Below are 20,224 nucleotides of genomic sequence, written 5' to 3'. Positions count from 1 at the left end.
GGAGATATTGACATATGGAGTGGTGGTGAGCATTACTTATATAACCAGGACTACAGTAGGGCTAAAAGGGAGACAATAAAGCCTGCGAGGTCAGCTTGATCTGACAAGGTTGATACAGAGCAACATGCCAACTATGAGGTGAAAACCTCCAGTGGTTGAGGCACTGAGCATCAGTGGGTACTAAAAACCAAAAAAAAGAACGAAAACGGGACATTATTTGCCTCCTAATGAAAACTCACACCAATACCAACAGATTTGCTGAAAGTATTGAACCTATGTCTGATCAACCTTTTTATTCAATCTGTCAAATTGTAGCAATACAAAAACAGAAAAACATGATGAAGTACACCCTAAGCATACACTCAATGAGATCCCAACTGTGGTATTATAGGTCAAATGGTCCAGATTCTCTAGGGGTTAAGTTATAAAAAAACAAAGGAATGGAGGGAAAGTTGTAGATTAAATGAGACAGAAAATACATACCAATATTGTTTTAAATATATGAGACTAAACTGTAATATTGAGAGGTATACACTTGGATGGTAAAACCACACACACACACACACAGACACACACACACACACACACACACAAGTCAGTACTCTTTGAAAACAGAGAGTACTCTGATTGGGAGGACCATGGAAAGAAATTCTGGGGTGGCTGGCTGGCAAAGTTCTATTTCTTGACCTTGCTAATGGGTACATGTGTGTTTTCCCTATGATAACTCACTATGTTTTTCATCTTTTGGTATCATTTTGTGTATTTTTTCTTATAAACAAAAGAGAAAACTGTAAAATAAAGACTCACCCCTCCAAAAACAATTGAGACAATTTGACAACATAACTGCAAAATTGCACTACTAGAAATTTTAAAGGGATTTCTTCATACAGAATAAAAATGATCTTTGAAAGAAACATGCAAATATAGGAAAAAATGAAAAGCACCTGAAAGAGTAATATATGGAAAATATTAAGAAGTAAAATGGGGCATTATTATAGAGCCTAAAGAAATTAAACATATTAAAAGAGTATATTGTAAGCAACTTTATGCCAATAAATTTGAAAATTTGAGTGAAGTGGAAAAATTCTTGGGAAAACATATCACACACAATTGACAGAAGAGGAAAATGAAATCCTAAATAGACGTATGTGTAAGAAAGAAAATGAATCTGAAATTAAAATGTCCCACAAAGAAAAAGCCAAGCTCAGAATGCTTTAGTAGCAAAATATTAAGTAGAATTGTAAAAAGTAAAATGATACCATGAATCAACTGGATTTATTACAGAAATACATCTATTTTACTACTGAAAAGCAAGCATGTAATTTGCCACATTAACAGAATAAGGAAAAATCATATCATCAGTCCACAGATGCAAATATATAAAAACTTTACCCCTAGGATCAGAAACAGGGCAAGGATGCCTCCTATCACCACTTTTATTCAACACTATTTAAGAAATACTCGTCAGAGTAGTGACTCTGTGGTATCTTACTACACTGATGGACAGAGACTTCAATGGGGTATTGGGGGACTCGATAATATGGGTGAATGTAGTAATCACATTGTTTTTCATGTGAAAACTTCATAAGACTGTATATCAATGATACCTTAATAAAAAAATATTGTCAGTATGGTAACTATCATTAGATAGGAAAAAATAGAATTCTTAAGTGCAGATCACCATAGTTTATGAAGAGAACTTTTTAAAAATCAACAACTATTCTTTTAAGTAAGTTGAGCAAGGTCACCTCAGAGTTATTATCTAAAAACTAAATGATATTTTATATACTACAATAAAAAGATGAAAAATTGAGTTATATTAGCATCAAAGAATATCAATCACTAGTGGTAAATCCAATTAAAGATATAAAAGACCTCAACATAGAAAACTATAACATCTTATTAAGAGAAACAAAAGAAAACTTAAATAATGAGAGGGGTATCCACAGTCATAGATTGTAAGCCATATGAGTTTACATATTTCAATTCTCTCAAATTGTATCTACAGTTTCAGTGCAGTCTCAAATCTCATAGCATATGTGTGTGCATAAATTAATAAATAAATCCCCAAATTTTTGTGGAGATGCTGAACATCCTAAAGCAGGGTTCAAAAAATCATAGTCCCCGAGCCAAATCTGGCCTGCTGCCTGTTTTTTAAATTAAGGTTCATTGGAGCACAGCCATAATTAACCATTCATGCCTTATCTATGGCTGCTTTCACATCACGATGGCTGGAGAGGTCAGAAGGGCCACCTAATCTAAAGAACTTCCTCAGCCCCTATTTACATCTGGTCCTTTATAGAAAAATATTGCTGACCACGGGCCTAGAAAAACATGAAGGAAAATAAAAACCTACAAAGCACAACCAGATGTAATTACTAAAACAGAGTGGTATAACACAGTAGAATCCTTAACAAGGCCCTCACATACAAAGTCATTTCATTGATGATAAAGGTGATAGGATTGTGCAGTAGAAAAAGGAAATCTCTTCAATAAATGCTCTTGGGTCAGTTAGATACCATAGGGAATCAAAGTAAATTTTACCACAAACCATATACAAAAATTAAGCCCAGAGCAATTGCAGATGTAAATATGAAAGTTGAAACAATAAAACTTGTAGAATATAATATTGGGGAACATCATTACGGCCTTCAGATAAGAGAGATTCCTTAAACAGAACAAAAGCACAGCTCATAAAGGAACAGATTACTACGCTGAACTAAATTAAAATTAAGAACTTCTGTTTACCAAAATACATGGTTCAGAGAGTTAAAATTCCACACTGTAAAAGGGGAGAAGATATTTGTAAAACATATAAGCAAAAAAATTCATACTCTGAATATATAAATAACTCCAAAATTCAATATGAAAATAGGAAAAACACCTGCACATGTACCTCATAAAAGGACAGCTGAATGGCCATTAGGCCTACCAAAGGGGGCTCAGCTACATTAATTATCAGGAAGCTAAAAATCCAAACAAGATATCTTTACACACTAACCAGATGTAAATACTTAAAGAGACTGACAATACAAAGCATTGGCAAGGATGTACTGCAATGAGACAGACAGATAGAAGATTCTGGAAAATGATTTGGCAGTATCTACTAAAGATAAAATATGCATACCTATGGAAGCATCATGCTACCTGATTTTAAACTATATTGCAAAGTTAATAGCAATGAAAACAGTATGGTATTGGCATTAAGAACTGCCACATAGCTCAATGAACAGAATAGAGAGCCCAGAAATGAACTCATACATATATGGTCAATTAAACTATGACAAAAGAGCAAAGCACATACAATGGAGAAATGACACTCTCTTCAATAAACAGTGAAAAAACTGAACAGCCACATGCAGAAGAATGAAACTCGACTGCTATCTTATACCACACATGAAAATTAACTCAAAATGGATTAAAGACTTGAAAATAAGACCTGAAACCATAAAACTCCAAAAAGAAAAAGATAGGTGGTAAGCTCAACATTGGTCTTGATGCTGAGTTCTTGGATTTGATGCCAAAAGCAAAAATAAACAAGTGGGATGACATCAAACTGAACAGCTTCTGCACAGCAAAGGACACCATCAACAATGAAAAGGTAGCCTACCAAATGGGAGAAAACATCTGCAAATCTTGTATCTGATAAGGGGTTAGCATCCAAAATATATGAACAACTCATACGACTCAATAGCAAAAAGAAATCCAATTTAAAAATGGTTGGAGGACCCAAATAAACATTTTTCCAAAGAAAAAATTTACACATAAACATATAAAACAATAGATTATTTTTCAGCTATAAAAACAGAAGGAAATTCTATCACTTGTGACCAGATGGATGAACCCTGAAGGCATATGCTAAGTGAACTAAGTCAGACTGAGAAAGACAAGTAAGATGAGTAAGTTCTGGAGAGACCGTGTACAGCATCGTGGCTACAATTAACAATATTATATTGCATATTTGAAAGCTACTAAGAGATTAGAATTTTAAAGTTCTCACCACAAAGATATATATATATAAACTTCACTTGCTTTCTTTCATCACATACTAACAGGGAAAATGGAACTTTCAAGTGTTTAAAAGTAACTCACAAAATAGGTTACCTATAGATAACTAAAATTCAACTGAAGGAAGTTAATTGCAACATTTTCAGAACCTCTCAAAGTCAAGTGTGCATCCCAATGTTACTGTGCTATTTCCACTTGCCACTAAGAGGTTTTCATGTTTTCATAATTCATGGCACTTAAGTATCATTTCTCATTCCAAAACTGTTATGCAGTGAAATACCATTTTAGTTTAAAAAAATCAATTACTTCAAGAGCTTTTGATAGGTTACAATCATTAGAATTTCCTGAAGATATGCAGGTAATTCTGATAGTGTCAGATATAATTTTGAAATGCAAATTTCAACTATAGATTAATTGTAAATACTTTTTCTATCCCTTTATTTGCAGCATTTATTTCAATACATTTTAAACTCTCCTTTCTTTGTTTATTCTTCTTTACTATCTTAAAGTAATTTAACCTAAAAAATAAAATCCTATGGTTAATTACTACCTACTTTTCCAAAGCACATCAAATTTCAAACACAACAACTACACTACTGACATAGTGTAGTGGTAATACCTAAATCAGTAAATTGATTGTATAGACACACTGAAGTTGCTCATAAAACTCTCCAACTATATTACATGCTCCTTGAGGAAGAAATACTGTCTATTTAAAAATTTGATCTACCACTGCAGCCTCATAGTAGGAATACAATAAATACATCAAATTGACAAAAGGTTGGATATGTTTTAAATTATTAATAAAGTATCAATAATGTTCTTTTGTCTGATTTCAAATACCCTGAGAGTAATTATCAGAGTGGTTTTCATTATTATCTTGTGAAATAATTGGAAGAATTCATAAATGACTAGAATACTCCTTTGAACTCTGCAGCTTCATAAAATAACAGACTTGCAAGAAATTAGAGCCAAACTGAGTTCAGTTTCTTTCCTGATCAACCGGTCCAGTCCCTGTTTGAATGCTTCCAGTAGCAGGACATCGCCTACAGTTCTAGCCTACAGTCCTAGGAACCCACTCTACTGCAGGATATTCAAACTGCCTTTGGGCCAGATTCTTTGTTTCTTCTTTTTTGTTCAACATCAAGTAAGTGTACCCACATTTCCAAGTGAAAATACTTTTAAGAGTTTGGAATACAATTATTATGACTAGTTATGGTCTTTGCATTTTCCAGATTAAACCTTCCTTCATTCATATGGTACAGAACTCTGTCCCTTTCTTTAAGATGGTAGCCCTCCTCAAATACGTGGCACTTGGATGGCCTCAAATGCAGAATTGAAAAGTAACATTCCACATTTGCTTCCACCAGGGCAATATACAATAGTATTTGATTGAATCATACGAAATTGCCACCACTCAACCATTTCTGACCCACAAAAATGACAATTTCATGCAGTTCAACATCATAGCATTATCTTCTTTGATGTAAGCACTGCCCACCTATCAGTGCATCCTTGGATTACATTAGCTTTTTAACAGCTGTGTTAACATCACAGCTTTGTATTACGCTTGCAGCCAAGTAAATCCCATAGGTCATTTTCCCATCAACTGCTGGGCTTTACAATGAAAAATCACATAATTTTATAATGCAGAAATTTACTTACTGATACTAACTAGTTTTGTTGTCCTTATAAAAGTTTTTGATCTCTTAGAGTTCCAACGTATTTTTAGTCATATAATGCTTGCTACGCACAGACACTGTATCACAGTTCACATTTAACCCTGTCGTGAGCCGGAATTAGTATCATTCCTCCCCATGTTACAAATGGGGAAACAGAGGCCAAATGTACTCCCTTAACCACTGCATCCTAATGGCTCTCGAAGTAAGGAAACTGCTTTTCTCAAGTGGTTTTGTGGGGACTTAATAATATACATACAGTATATTTCATTTTTTACCCCTTTTCTTTATCCAGCTAAATACAATGGTTCTTAGCTCCAAAATGCTTGTCTCTTGCATCTGGCATTTCCTTTCTACTCTTCCAGAAGACTCTAGTTCTTAACACTTTTAATTCGTTTGAAATGCTATCTATTGAAATTGCTTCTTAACAGGTATCTCCCCATCTTCATCCATCTGCTCCTAGCCACTCTCTGTAATTCTGGGCCCCATTTCTCACCACTTCCTCAATTTCTACTTTGTTTTTATACCCTCAATGAGTACTAATTCTTTCTATTCCTTCAAGAAAAAATAAACAGGCAAAATACTTTATTTTCTGTTTTATTTTAATATAATGCCTTTTCCCTGAATAGTAGGCCTCCTCTCCTACTTGTCTTTCATTCAGAGTCAAGTTTAAGAAAGTAAGAATTAAGCCCCAAAGATCAATTTATAAAAGGTCTTTCCATTAATAAGAACAGAATGTGAAGATTGGGATCAGGTAAGGATTCTGCAAAGGGACATGGCCCTGGTAACAGGTGGTCAGGAGTCAGAGAGCCTGGGCTGAAATCCCCACCTTGTTATTCACAACTGGGTAACTTTGGCCATGTCAGTGAAGCTCTCTGGGCTTCAGTTTCCTCCTGGGTAAAATAAGAACTATAATAGCATCTATCTCTTAAGGTTGCTGTATAAACTAGTCAGTATATCTGAAGGGCTTAGAATAACAGTTAGTTGTTATGAAAGACCCTGTAAATACAGTAAGAAATTTATATCTTATTGCCTAGGCAATAATAAAGCCTCATCATTAGGGATTTGCATTGGGCCATATGCCTGGGCCTACACGTTACAGCTCCTTATCTCAGTTCCTGTACTGGTCCCTCAAGGAATGTGATTTTCTGAGCATTCCTGGTAAATGCCCATCCCCATCTGGCCTGACTCCTGTCAGTCACCACTTCCATTGGGTTGTCCCAGGCCTTTGACAAAGGGAACTCTAGAGTGAGGGGCAAGAGACAACCTGTCTTTTAACAAAAGAATAAAAGGATGATTTAGACAGAGGAACAGGAGAGAGAAAGGCATGGACTTGGATAGGAGAATGTTGCAACAGGGAAGACAAGAGATAACATGGGTCTGAACAAAGAAGGTGGCTCCTCTGAGGTGAGGTGGGTTTTTTTTTTGAGAGAGAATTGATATCACTGATGAGTGATTAAATAAGGAAGGTCTGGGAGAGAAAATCAGGGAAGGCTGTAAAAATTGCAGTTGGAGATTTTGGCTGGTCATGTTATCAGCTGTATGGGGAGAAAAGAGGAAGCAGGTATAGGCGGGGGATCATGAGTTCACATTTGGATAAGTAGAGTTAGGGATAAATATTGAATAACCATGTGGGAATGTAGAGAAGCAGATGAATATGAGAAACTGGTGCTCAGTATTCCACTGACCCATTATCAGCAGGGGCAACTCTTGAATCAGTTTATGCTCCCAGTTTTGAGAATAAATTATGGTGATGTGCCCTAACCCTCTGTCCCGCAGTTGAGACACACTGCTAAAACGGCTGGCTGCTGAGCAATATATGATAATTAGCACAAATCTCACTAGGGAAATCTCGCCGGAAACCGTAACCTCATCTAAACAGTGCGCTACCTTCCTGGGCTAAGCAGCAACTACGAGCAGATGGCTGCCTGTTATTTTATTTTAACATGCTTCCTTCCCTCCCATTTGAACGTGGAGATACTCTAGGAAATAAATTAACTAAAATAATAATGTCTGCCTCCTTGCTTTTACTTCATTAAACAAAGTATATTTGTATTAGGAAAATGAGTTTCCACTTTATTTTCAAATAATAAATTACTAACTGGCAAAAAATCGGGTGATAGTTGAGATCAGGCACCACACTGCAAATCCTTTAAAGTGATGTTTTGTGAAAATAGGCAACTGACCTCTAAAAGTGAGACCAAGTCCACAGACTTCAATTATGTGAGGATTGCAACACATTAAATTGAATTTAGACTGAGGAGAATGCAAGTTCAAGGCTAGAATATTACATAGGAAAGTCATAAATCAGCCAAACATTGAGGATAATTCAAAATAAAATACAAAGAGTGTTTTCATAAAATGACAAAGAAAATTCAATCTTTGGGTTGAAGAAGACTAATAACTAAAGTCAGGAAAGTGTCACCTTGATCAAATTATAACTGAGACCGTATCTCCCAGCACAGTGGTATTTCAAAGGTTTTTAATTCTTACCTCTCTCCATTCTTTATTTCCAATCCCTTGTACATATAAGACACAAACTACAAAAGAAATAAAAAAAAAATCAATGGCTTTTATAAACATCAGATATGAGGGTATACAATTTATTTTATAGCTGTCCAAAAGCTACATCAAAATTAATTCCTAATCTTAGTCTTATCAGAAAATTGCTAGGAAATCATCAAATGATTAAAAATTTTTATAAAGAAACGAGAACTGTATCAGATTTGAAGACCTTAACATGCATTCAGCTGGGCACAAAAAATAGGTAATAATTACTTGCTGATATCTTCATCTTCATTATGCTACAGAGGCAGATAAGTTTTTAAAGTACAGTCTAGCAATTTGAAACATTTCAGTATGTTACTAGACATAAGGCATAAGTCAAGCTCTTCCTAATACACCTACAATGTTCAAAACCACCATAAGGACAATCTGAAGCGAATCATACTCTACATTTAATATTTGCAACTCACATCCTCCATATTTGTGAACAGGTACGAAATCCTGTTAACCATGAAAAGAAGTTGCAAGACAGCAGATTAAGGGTTTAGGGTGAAGATTAAGGGGCTAAACGTTCCACCCACGGTTAAATGAGCCCCAGGAATTCTTAATACCCACAAATTATAATGTCTTTTCCCAAATGACTACCTCAAGAATTCTTCTAATACCTGACAAAACCTTCCCCCTATAATCAACCCACATTTGTTCACACATCTCTAGAGATGAAAAGCTGCTAGAGATAAATTTCTAGATACTACTAGTTTGGGTGCACCAGTTGATTTATACACTAATTCTGCTGCTTTCTAATTCAATCTTTTTTGTTTTACAAGTAATCTCCAATTTTCAATATTCTATAATTAGGAATCAAACAATCCAGCTGTCCCAAGATATTCTATATTTCACTTCATGGTACATGCCATTACATACTGCTTTGATTTACAAAAGGAAAAGTGTTAGTTTCTGATTAAATCTCTTAAATTATGGTTCATAATGGTTGTCCTTCAAATACAGTTTCTACTACGTGGCACACCATGTGGTTTTATTTCAAAGTGAACTGTCCCAAAATCAACTGCACAATGCGAAGCAACTCCCTCTCCTGAGGCAGAATGCGGCCCAGCCAGACGACAGTGTAGGGCTAGAGATCGTCTCCCTTCTCTCCAGGCTTCAAAACAAATATTTAAACAAGACCTGTGAGTTTCATGCACTTTTTGCAAAAGCAAGTAAATGAAGTAAGTACAATTTCAAAAAGCAAGTAACAGATATACTTACTTGGATCAGATTTAGAAAACGTGTCTCTGTCAAGAAGATTTCTGTTGAATAAAACAGAAAATGATAGATGAATACAAGGCCAAAATATTTGCATAAATATATAAATGTATATGAACATACATAAATGTGTCTATGCCTTATATATATGTAATATATGTGTATATTATAGATGTACATAAAACTGAATAAAAATTTGCTGAAGATCTGCTTGTACATATTCAGACTGAACACGACTAGTTCAGGGGAACGGGGGGACTTAATTGCTCAGTCTTGCACTGCAGTGAGCCAATAACAAGACTCCGGATTCTACGAGTAAAATCTCTTGGAGAGAATTGTTTTAAGTTTCCTTTTATCCCTTCATCCGTCAGCATGTTGATACTCAGGAATGCTTTTTGATTGTGAGTTGTTATTAACTCAAAACTGGGATGCAGAGCACGTGGTCACATTAGCCCATATAATCAGAAGGGGACAGGGCAGCGCCTTCTCTGGACTGGCATCCGCCCTGATGAGGTTCAGCTGCTCTGCTTTGGGAATTTAAGATGAACGTACAGATACTCCTTGCAGATTCTTTCAGGAGAGGAAAAAATTAAAAAAGGGAGTCAAGGTCATGATTAGCACCTATTTATTCTATTTTACAGACACGTCCACATCTACAACAGAATAAAAATGTTGAATCAGAAAGTGTGAAAATCTGGATTCCTTTGGAATTGGGGTGTCCTGTTACCTTCAGTCAGAGTAATGCCGTCCTATACTTTATGCTCACAACAATAACCCTGAGGAATTGAAAAAAGTCAAGTTCAACATGCTCTGATTAATAAAGCAGTCAGTTAGGAAAAGGTCCATCTAAAACTGATTTTTTTTCCCTAAAAAGTTGTGATTTGAAGCCATATCCTTGTCTGAAAAACTTGGTTATCTCGAATGATGACTTGACGGTTCTAAAGCTAAATTTGTGCTTCATATACATCTCCCACTAATTGGTAGTAATTTGTAATAGTTAAATCACATTTCTATGGTTAATACTTATAATAAAAGTCTCGTGTTTAAGCTGTCCTACTGCCCCACCAGAACCATTCCTCATGTGCATTTATCTGTACTGCCCTCGATATTTGAAAAGCCTTGTTTCATTTCAATCTGAAATCCTTTCTCACTTCAGGTTCTCAAGTTACTGCTTCCATGGAATCACTGGGTGCTAAGAAAATAAAAACATAGTCAACAGAAAAATGCAACACACACAGAAAAGGAGACATTATCTTGAAATATTCCTGGAAATAAGGGAAAACATCAGACATAATTTACATTTGGAATTAAGTCTCAGCTTCAAAACCACTCATCAGAAATCAAATTAAAATAATCCTCTGCCACCAGTGCAGACCCCATCTAACTCCAACAAGGGTTGGTAAACAGCAAATGAAAACATTTCCACTTGAGAAATTACTGTGATATGTATTTACAAAGGTACTTCTCCCCTCATGTGGTGATTCCCCAACTCTTTTGTATCTCCAATTTTTTGCTCATTGTCATAAAAAAATATAATTCAGCTCTTTCAGATTTCAGAGTTCATAAAAATCAAAGAGGGATGACCACAAAATACTGTAGTGTGGTTGGGACTCCAAAAACTATGGTAAACACATATTTAAAAGAAAACAATGTGATTTCAATCTATACTTTGTTCATGTGACTAGAATAGACTTTATTCAAACATGTGAAAAAAAAATTTTGGACAAGGCAAATATTCTTACACGATACACAGCGAAAGACCAATGAATATCAAATGCATCATAAAGTTTGGATTGATGATCAGAATGTAGAATTTTTACCTTCCTAACTTCTATTAGATACAAAGCACATTCATGTTAAGTAAAATGAAATAATTATTGCAAAGGATGTTTTATTTTTTAAAAAAAAGAAGAAAGAGAAAAACTCCACTGAGGCTCAGAGACATTAGGTAAGTGAATAAAAGCACACAGCCTGGTAGAGAATGGTCCAACGGAGTCAGTCCTTTCCCTGCTCTTTACAAAATTCCACACTGTCTGGAGACATCCAGAAGAAATGACTTACTTTCCTGTGAGCGCTGGAAATGTGGAAGGCCTCCTTTTTTATCTATCAGTTGAGCCACTAGAGTATAAAATAAAATTCCTGTACATAGACTAACATGAAGAGAGATAATGCCTACAAATGAAGAGAGAACTAGGAAAGCCAAACATAACTGTACTTATTTGTAGAAAACTATTTTTGTTTACTGCATGAGGTATTTTAGAAAATAACCTACACACACGTATCCCCTCATCAGCTTTTACATGGGGGGTTCCTCTTCCCTCTGTGGAATTGTTTGCTAGGGTGCCTGTAAATCTTACGCCTGTGTCAATGCTAGATTAACAATCCTGAATGTATCTTTCTATTCTGTAAATCTAGATGTAGCCAAAACAAGGTAGAAAGCAGATTCCTGGAAAGAAACTGTGGAGCAATACAGTGCATAAATTAGAAATAACCTAATCGAAGTTTTAATCTGAGAATTGCCTGAGTTGTTTTAGTAAGTACTCACCCTCAAATTCGAATTAAAAGGTGGGGATTTAAGAGGATCATCAAAATAGCATTAACTAAAGCTGAGGCCAAATCAGTTAAACTCTAACCTGCATGAAGAAATACTAGGTTAATGGAAGAGATGCATCATTTTGCATGAAGCCTGAAATAAGAAAGTAGAGAGGCAAAAATCTGGTAACACCTATACAGGACCATGCACAAGAAAGGCCTCCCCACCTCCCCTCCATACAATTCCATCCTCGTAGAAAGCAGTCCCTTGTTTACACAGAGACTGACGCGCATCAGTCTGACCCTCCCTTGATGACTGACAACAGTCAGTTAGCTCATCTGGCAACACTGCCTGCTCTGATTTCATGCTCAAGAGGTCACCTTCTGATTTTAAGATAGCTTCTCATATAGTGTGTGGTAGAACAGACCTGTGCTGATGAGAAATATTACAGTTCTCCTGACTGGTGGTTTTCATTCTTGATTGGCATTCCAAGACCCACACTGAACAGCCACTTAGCCTCGTGCAATGACATCTCAGACTTGTCTTTTTTTAACTAGGAAATAGCAATTCCCTCTGAACTTCAGTGCAATTCTGTATTTTACAATCAAATTCTCTATGCCCAAGACCTAACAGGCACTATCATGGAACAACAAATATTAAAGACATGTTCCCTTAGTTCAAGGAGCCTGACTTTTACTAGGAAGACAAACTCCCAGAAATAACTAAATAGAAATACTGGATGCTTTATAAAATAACAGTTTATTACGGGGAGAAGGAGCAGCAAAAACAGTCAAACTGCTTCAGCTACAACTACAAAAAAAAAAAATCAGGTGCAATGATTAGTTCTTATTCCAACTATTTCTTTAAATATTCTAGAAAAAAATGTATAAGTACATCCACATAGCTAAAATAATCTAAACAAATGTACACCTTGAAATGAGAACCTTATTTTTAAATAGCCTGAGTATCCTTTTCTGTGCGTTTATATGAGCTTTTTTCATGGAAAATTAAGACTTCTTATTCTTCATGCATAAATGAGCATATAACATGATCTATGAAGGTGAAAGTGATTTGTGACTTACCTAAACTGTGCAGGCCTGCTATTAAGTCTTTCCTACTCAGGAAATGAAATGGCCTAATAAATACTATTCTTTGATAGTATAGTAAATATTGAATTTTTTAGAATTCTTTGAAAAGAAGCAAGTGTCCTTATTCTAACACAGACGCACTTGGAAAAGAAAACCAACTTGGTGTGTGTCGTGAATTTTAAAGTTAAGAGTTTTTGAGTAAAGACAATTTTACTGTTTGTGACCTTGTAAAGTGCTGATTTAACAAAACATACAATATAGTTGTTTTAGGGGGAAAATCTTCAAATCAAAGGTAGGAAAAGTGGCCAGCAGAGCTCAGATAACGTAAGGGCTCTACTGCAGCTTGAGTGGAAAGTTCTAGTTAATCTTTACTAAGAACAAAACTACAGTTTCTGAATAGACCCAAATAAAATATGGTTCTATTTAGTTTTCCATAGGAACAAAACTGCAGCCTATAAAGAGAGCCAAACAAGGCTTCTTATCTGGCAAACAGCCCAGCAAAAATTTTCAACATGTGGACAGAGACCCACACTTCTGCCATCACACGGTCTCCCCTGAAAATCATTCTGTCTCTATAATCAGTGTGATTCTGGGTTTAACTGAGCTTGAAGAAATGATTAGGGGCCTTGGATTTCCCTGCTTCTCAGGGTAGTCTCAGCACCGCTGGGACCTAGCCAGGTCCTGCACCTTAGCAAGGGCTCAGCAAGCACCCACTGCAGGAATGAATGGGCTTAGTGTCCGATCAAAAGCATCAACCTTTTGTCACTTTAGGTGTGGGGAGGTGTTTTATTGTGGAAAAGGGAAGAGAAGAAGAAGGTGGCATTTAGGGCCTTTGCCCTAATATGTAATCCATTAACTGAAAAAACCCAAGAGCCACCACTTCACTGGGATAGTAAACATTCCCTACGTCCAGGGCTGTGCCCAGGGCCCCTAGGTTGGCATTATATGGTCTTATGGACTGGAATTAGGAAGTTCTTGGCATATGTATTTTTATATATATATTTATACAACTATAAATATAAATATATATTTTAATACACGTAGACACAAAAGGCTTTTCAGAGATTTTTTTTTAATAAAGACAATCCTTTTTATAAAAAGGATACTTGATCTTTTTAAAAATAAGGTACTCATTTCAAGGCTTTTAAAAGGAAATCCAAACCTTTTGAGCCACTAGGAGGAAATGTATCCAATCTTTGGAGGTGATTTGAATGCAATATTTATTCCTCTCTGACTCATGTATTCATCCTTTATTTACTGAACAAACATTACTCTGGAGATCTAGTAGGCAAATTGAAGGGAAAAAATTTTCCCTAAACTTCCATTTCTATGGCAAAAGGGAAACAGATTGTAAAGAGGCTAAAAGCAAAGATTTTGAGGTGCAAAACTGAAGTATTTTGAAACTTAAGTATACTGAAAAGCCGAGGTCAGCTGGACTGCAAGATACCAAGCAATTCTGAAGGACAGGGTCACTGGAAGGTACCTAAGACTATGTGACTTACAAGAAAACAGGAACATACCTCAGATTCGAAGTTGCACAAATAGCCAAACATTCAGCTCAGCACCGCCTCCGACAGCCTGAGCATAAAGGAAGCTTTATCAGAAATGATCCACATTATTCCACAAAGACTGGGAATAAAATAAGCTTTGTGTTTTTCAGTTTTTGCTGAAACTGGTTGTTTGAATTATTTAGTTATTACCACCGAGCTGAAAAGACCACTGATAAGAAGGCAGTTTCGACTTTTGCATGTGTTGCGTCTGCTTTAGATACAAAAAGAAATCTGAGGGGCACATGGTTAATGGTGAAAGCTTTACGTCCCTCTTGCGGCATTCACCTATGATTGTTATTCCTGGAAATGACTTGAGAGGCAACTCGGGCTTTTTCAGACTGTGACATGTCAGAGTTAAGGTAAATAAAAGAACACATTGGCATGAAGGAAAATAGGGTCAATTCAGGGTGATACAAGCTTTCATAAAAAGGTGCAAAACCCAACCCATGACTTCAGCTGGAGAAGAGAAATTGGACATTTATGTTAACAAAAACAGGCAGGGTAAAAAGAGACAGAGAACAAGACAGGGGTCTTCTTAAAAGCCTAAAGCTCATCTCATTATATTTTCCCCAATCTTGTAGGTCCTCTGTGTCTTATCTCAGTCAGTGGTGACCATGGAGGCAGAATAATGGCGCCCCAAATGTATCAGGTCCTAATCCCTGGAACCCATAAACATGAGCTCATTTGGGGGAAAAAGGCCTGTGCAGATGTATTAAGTTATGGGTACTGAGGTGAGAAGAGTATCTTGGATCATCTCAGTGCCCCCAGAGCTGCAGCCACAGACATCCGCATAGGAAGATGGCAGAGGGACATCTGACATGAACAGGAGACGGTGGTGATGAGCAGAGCGGAGAGATTTGTAGACTCTGTCTGGCCTTGCAGACTGACCCGAGGCGGCCACAAGCCAGGGCTTGCCAGCAGCCACAAGAAGCTGCAGGAGCCAGGAATGGATTCTCTATCGAGAGCTCACAGACAGAGCAAGGGGCCTGCCAACACCTTTGTTTGGGCCCAAGATAGTGATTTCACACTTCTGACCTCCAGAACCATGAGAGAATAAACCTTCTCTTTTAGACCAACACATTTGTGGGTAATTTGTTACAACAGCCACATAAAACCAATACAGCAATGCCGTCCAACTTAACTCTCTTCCAAGAGAGCATGGAGAACTGTCCCCCCATTTCTATCTCGCCTCTCCTCTAATGCTTCCTCACCCTTGGTTTCTGCTTCCACATCCAACTGCTTCTCAGACCTTACAGCTCTTAACTGGTCTTCCTGCCTCGTGTCTCACAGCTCATGCACCAAAATGCCTCCAAGAGATAGTTCCCCACAGTGAAACTTGATCAAATGGCTCCTGTGCATAAAACCTGCTACCTCTGGAACCTCCAAACCCCTCACCATAGCACTAAATATCTGCCACCCCCTGACCTGGGCTGGACCCCAGCTTTCTCTCCAGCTGCACCTGTAATATTAAAATCAAGACTCTGCTCCAAACATGTCCAGTGGTCACAGTCCCCTAACCTGTGCCTCCCATTTCTGTCCTCAATGTTTTGCCCACAGCATCCCCCTTCCTTGAAGTTCCTCGCCGACCTCATTTTGCTGGTAGATGTGAATTCCCCTCTCAGCCTCTCCCACGGCTGCGCCCTGATCATTCTGTCCTCTGTGCCCCATCCCCACCTCCAACCTACGTCACAGATTCCACACCGCTAACTGAGCTGTGTGCCAGGCACCGTGCTGTGCACTTTCTATAAATCAATTCTTTTAACCCGTAATCTTAATAAGCAGCAATTATTATCAGAATCCATTTTCTAGATGACATAATACAATCAAGAGAGGTTATATAACATGGCCAAAGTTACAGGAACAGTAAAAGCTTAAGGTGCACTTTTATAAATTTGTGATTGATTTGTAATTTTGATTTTGATTTTCAATTTCTGTATTAGTCATATTGACTATTTGCCTATATTACTGGGAACAAAAAGAAATGACCTGCAAATAATGTTCTCACTCCTCATCACTTAGGAAGCCCTCTGAAATAAGATACAACATGAAAATGAGACACAGTTTTGGAAAGAGAAAAATTAAATTATGACTTGTAAAATATTTGGTTTTTTTACTTAGAAAAAAAACCCAAGGGGATTAATTAATAAAAATCTTTCAAAATTAGTGAGATAATTCAGTAAAGTGATTGGAGGCAGGCTGAATACATAAAGGTCAATACTGTTGCTGAATATCAACTGTTAATAATTGCCCTTTCCAATTTGGACTTCTGGTAAGTTATCTGTCGCCTTCAGTTAACTGCTCAAAGAGGTGAGGGTTCTGCAATTCTCCTCCAGTCACCTCACTTCCAAACGCTGTGTTCCAATGAAAGGAACTCTCAGACCAAAAGCTGGTAAAGAAACAGTCATTAGAAAGTAGGGCTCAAAACAGTCACCCAACATGCCCCAGAAGCTTTATCAAGCCCCAGCACGGTGTGCATTCCAGTCAGCACCAGAACAGCATTCCAAATGGTGCCTCCAGGCAGATGTGACAATCCGGGTAGCAAGATTCATCTAACCTGATCAAACCAGTCTAGAGACTTGCTCTAACCATTCTGTGCCCAGGACCTAAGGGGCTGTGAGGCGTGGGGCACCACTCCCAGTGGCATCCTCACATGACTCAGCAGGCACCTGGTCCCTGGGCAGCATTTCCAGCCAGTCTACGTATCTCTTTTTATAACAGCTTTACTTAGATATAATTCCCACACCATAAAAGTCATCCTTTTAAAGTGTGTAATTCAGTGGTTCATAGTACATTCACAGAGTTGTGCAACCATCACCCCTCTCTAATTCTGGAATATTTTCAACCCTCTCCCCCAACCCAGAAAACAACCCCTTACCATTAGCAGTTCCCCCCTCCCCCTCCCCTGGCCCCAGGAACCACTAATCTACTGTCTCCCTGTGTCCATGTACGGCCTATTCTGAACATTCCTACTAATGGAATCATAAAATGTGTAGGCTTTTGTGACTAGTTTCTTTCACTTAGTATGTTTTAAAGATTTAAGTTGTAGTGAGTTATCAGTATTTCATTCGCTTTTACTGTCTAATAACATTCCATTATACAGAGAGCAGATACACCACATTTTGTTCATCAGATGCTATACATTGGATTGTTTCCACTTTGGGGCTATTATCAATAATGCTGCCATGGACATTTGCAAGTAAATGTTGTGCAGACACGTGACTTCATTTCTCTTGAGTATATACCTAAGAGTGGAATTTCTGGGTCCTATGGTTCCTCTATTTTTTCTATTTTTACCATTTGAAGGAATTGCCAAATTGTTTTTCAAAGCAGCCGTACCATTTTATATTTCCACCAGCAATGGAGAAAGGTTTCCAATTTCTCCATGTCTTCTCCAGTACCTCTTACTGTCTTTCTTTTTTATTATAACCATCTAGTGTGTGAAGTGGTCAATCCACATATTTGATAACCATACATTCACCAGTAAAAAAAAAAAAAAGTTCACTTCTCATCCACAGTAATTACAAACCCTCTGGTGTTGTTAGGGATAATAACAGTGTAACAGTCCATAGTGTTTCCCAATTACAAATATTAATGCCTCACCTCCAAAGTACATAGTTCTGATTAAAATACTTCAGATTTAACTCTACAGTCTAACGCACATCTAAGTGACTCTGTCTCTGCTGAAATATAAAGTAAATTAAAGAAAATATAATATCAATAATGGATTAGAAAACACTGGAAGAAAATGTGAGATACTGTTTTTTAAATCTTGGCACAAAGAATACATTCAAAGTTTTACATAAAGCCCAGATAAAAGATGAATTTATTTGATAATGAATGCAAGTTAAACAGAAATTATGCAATCAAGTTAAAAATACAACATGGGCTACACATGAGAAAATGTTAAAATGTTAAAGCTCTACATACACAAAGCATCCTCTAAATTAATGAGAAAAATACATAAGCGCTCCAAAAGCAAAATGGGCTACATAAGTGAACAGGTGCTTTATAAGAAAAGAAATACAGTCAGTCATTGAACATATGAAGTTCATGCTCAATACTAGAAAATGACACACACAAGAAATAAATAATAAGTGAGTGTCCTCCTGTGATATAGATAAATAAATATTAGCTGCACGAATTAGGACTCATTTAATGATGAAAATACAGAGCCCAGAGTCAGGAACACAGCTGACCCTTTGGGAAGAACTAATAAAAACAGAACCACAACGCCCAGATAAATCAACAGAGACCAGCCCCTGGAGGCAGCGAGCAGCGCCCAGTGGCCCAGGCACAAGGCACTTGAGTGGTGGCAGTGAAGCTCTGTGGAGGTAGCAGGAAGAAAAGGGAATCACAGGGTGGCAGCTGAGGTCATTCGCAGAGACAAGTGCTTGAGTTCCTGCTCTCCAGGCCGGGGCACCAGGCTTGCAGAGAGGAAAGCAGGTTCAAGTACTCATATCCGAAGAGAAAATCCAAGGAAAAAACTGGACATAGTCACTGACCATAACATAGACATTAATGGATATGTGCCTTATATCTCTAAATAAATGCACAGAGAGATACCTGGTTGATAAGGTCTGTGTCTGGATGGATTTGGGGCTGACCTGTTCTCCTGTTCTTTTCAATGCCTCTTGGTTTTTTTTCCTGTTTTTACAATGAGCACAAAGCACTTCTCTAAAACTTACGGATTTTTTTGTTTCGAGAGCCTCTGTTATCTTCATGATGTGACCCATGGTTTGCCAACTATTTCTGTTGAATGCCAGTATGAAAATAAGAGTTCTTTGCTAAGTGACAGGAACTTTCTAAACACTTGAATGAGGTCATACCACACAATCCTCACAGCAACTACATGAGAAGTTCTATCCTCATGTATAAACCAAAGCACGGAAAGATTAACTAACATAGCTGAACTTTCATAGTTGGCAATATCCAGAGCTGCAGTTTAAATCCAGATCTTTCAGCCTCTAAACTTGTGCTCTGCTCCTTAATGCATTACACCATTTCCCTTAAAATTCTTGAGCTTGCATATCATCATTTTCCTCAAATCCTCTTCCCGCCTGCTCTAAAAGTGGAGACCACTTTCAGTTCACCTGCTAACAAGTAGATGGGCTATGTACTTGCACAAAGTCGAAACAGGTAGTTAGATGCACAGTCTTTCAGGGTTTATCACGTCTCCCAGAGTCACTGCATGAAGCACGTGCGTAGGTGACAAGCATCACTCAAGGACCGGGAGCTGATGCCTGTGACAGATCCGCGAACGACACGAGGTAGGCGGCTGAAGGCCAGCGCTACTCTGCCCGGCTTCAGCTCAGACGTTGCCGCCTTCCAAGCACCACTCCTAACATGCTGGTCACATGATTCGGTTTTCTGTTTCTTTGTCTATGAGCTGTTGAGCAATATACTGCTTCTATGTCGGGAAAAAGAATTAATCTTCAGGCTCAACATATTCAAAGAAAACCTTTTTATGCTTGGTTGTCTTGAGTCAGCTCTCCTTAAGATTCATCCATCAATGCATAGGCTGTGCCAGTGAGAAAAATAATCTGCCCTATAAAGGTAAGGCTAGGTTGGCAGGGTTTTTTGTTTCACTTTGTCCTCCAG

The 20,224-nt window shown here is 37.5% G+C and overlaps 1 protein-coding gene across 4 annotated transcripts in view; it reads right to left on the bottom strand.

Moving 5' to 3' along the window:
* CPNE8 (copine 8) overlaps positions 1-20,224 on the bottom strand; it is a 165,081-nt gene that overhangs the window by 128,375 nt on the left and 16,482 nt on the right. For 2 of the 4 annotated variants that reach the window (XM_037010073.2, XM_037010062.2), the window contains exons 2-3: positions 9,459-9,499; positions 8,181-8,227 (exon numbers count right to left, since the gene is read on the bottom strand). The exons of 1 other annotated variant lie outside the window; for it this stretch is intronic. In XM_037010073.2, coding sequence (XP_036865968.1) covers positions 8,181-8,227; positions 9,459-9,499 — 88 coding nt within the window. Of the gene's footprint in view, positions 1-8,180; positions 8,228-9,458; positions 9,500-20,224 lie in introns of those variants that run through there. One more of the 4 variants, XM_073223161.1, reaches the window with a different exon arrangement.

This window comes from Manis javanica, chromosome 15 (genome assembly GCF_040802235.1).
Source record: "Manis javanica isolate MJ-LG chromosome 15, MJ_LKY, whole genome shotgun sequence".
Classification (NCBI taxonomy): Eukaryota; Metazoa; Chordata; class Mammalia; order Pholidota; family Manidae; genus Manis; species Manis javanica.
This window is presented reverse-complemented; position numbering and strand designations above follow the sequence as displayed.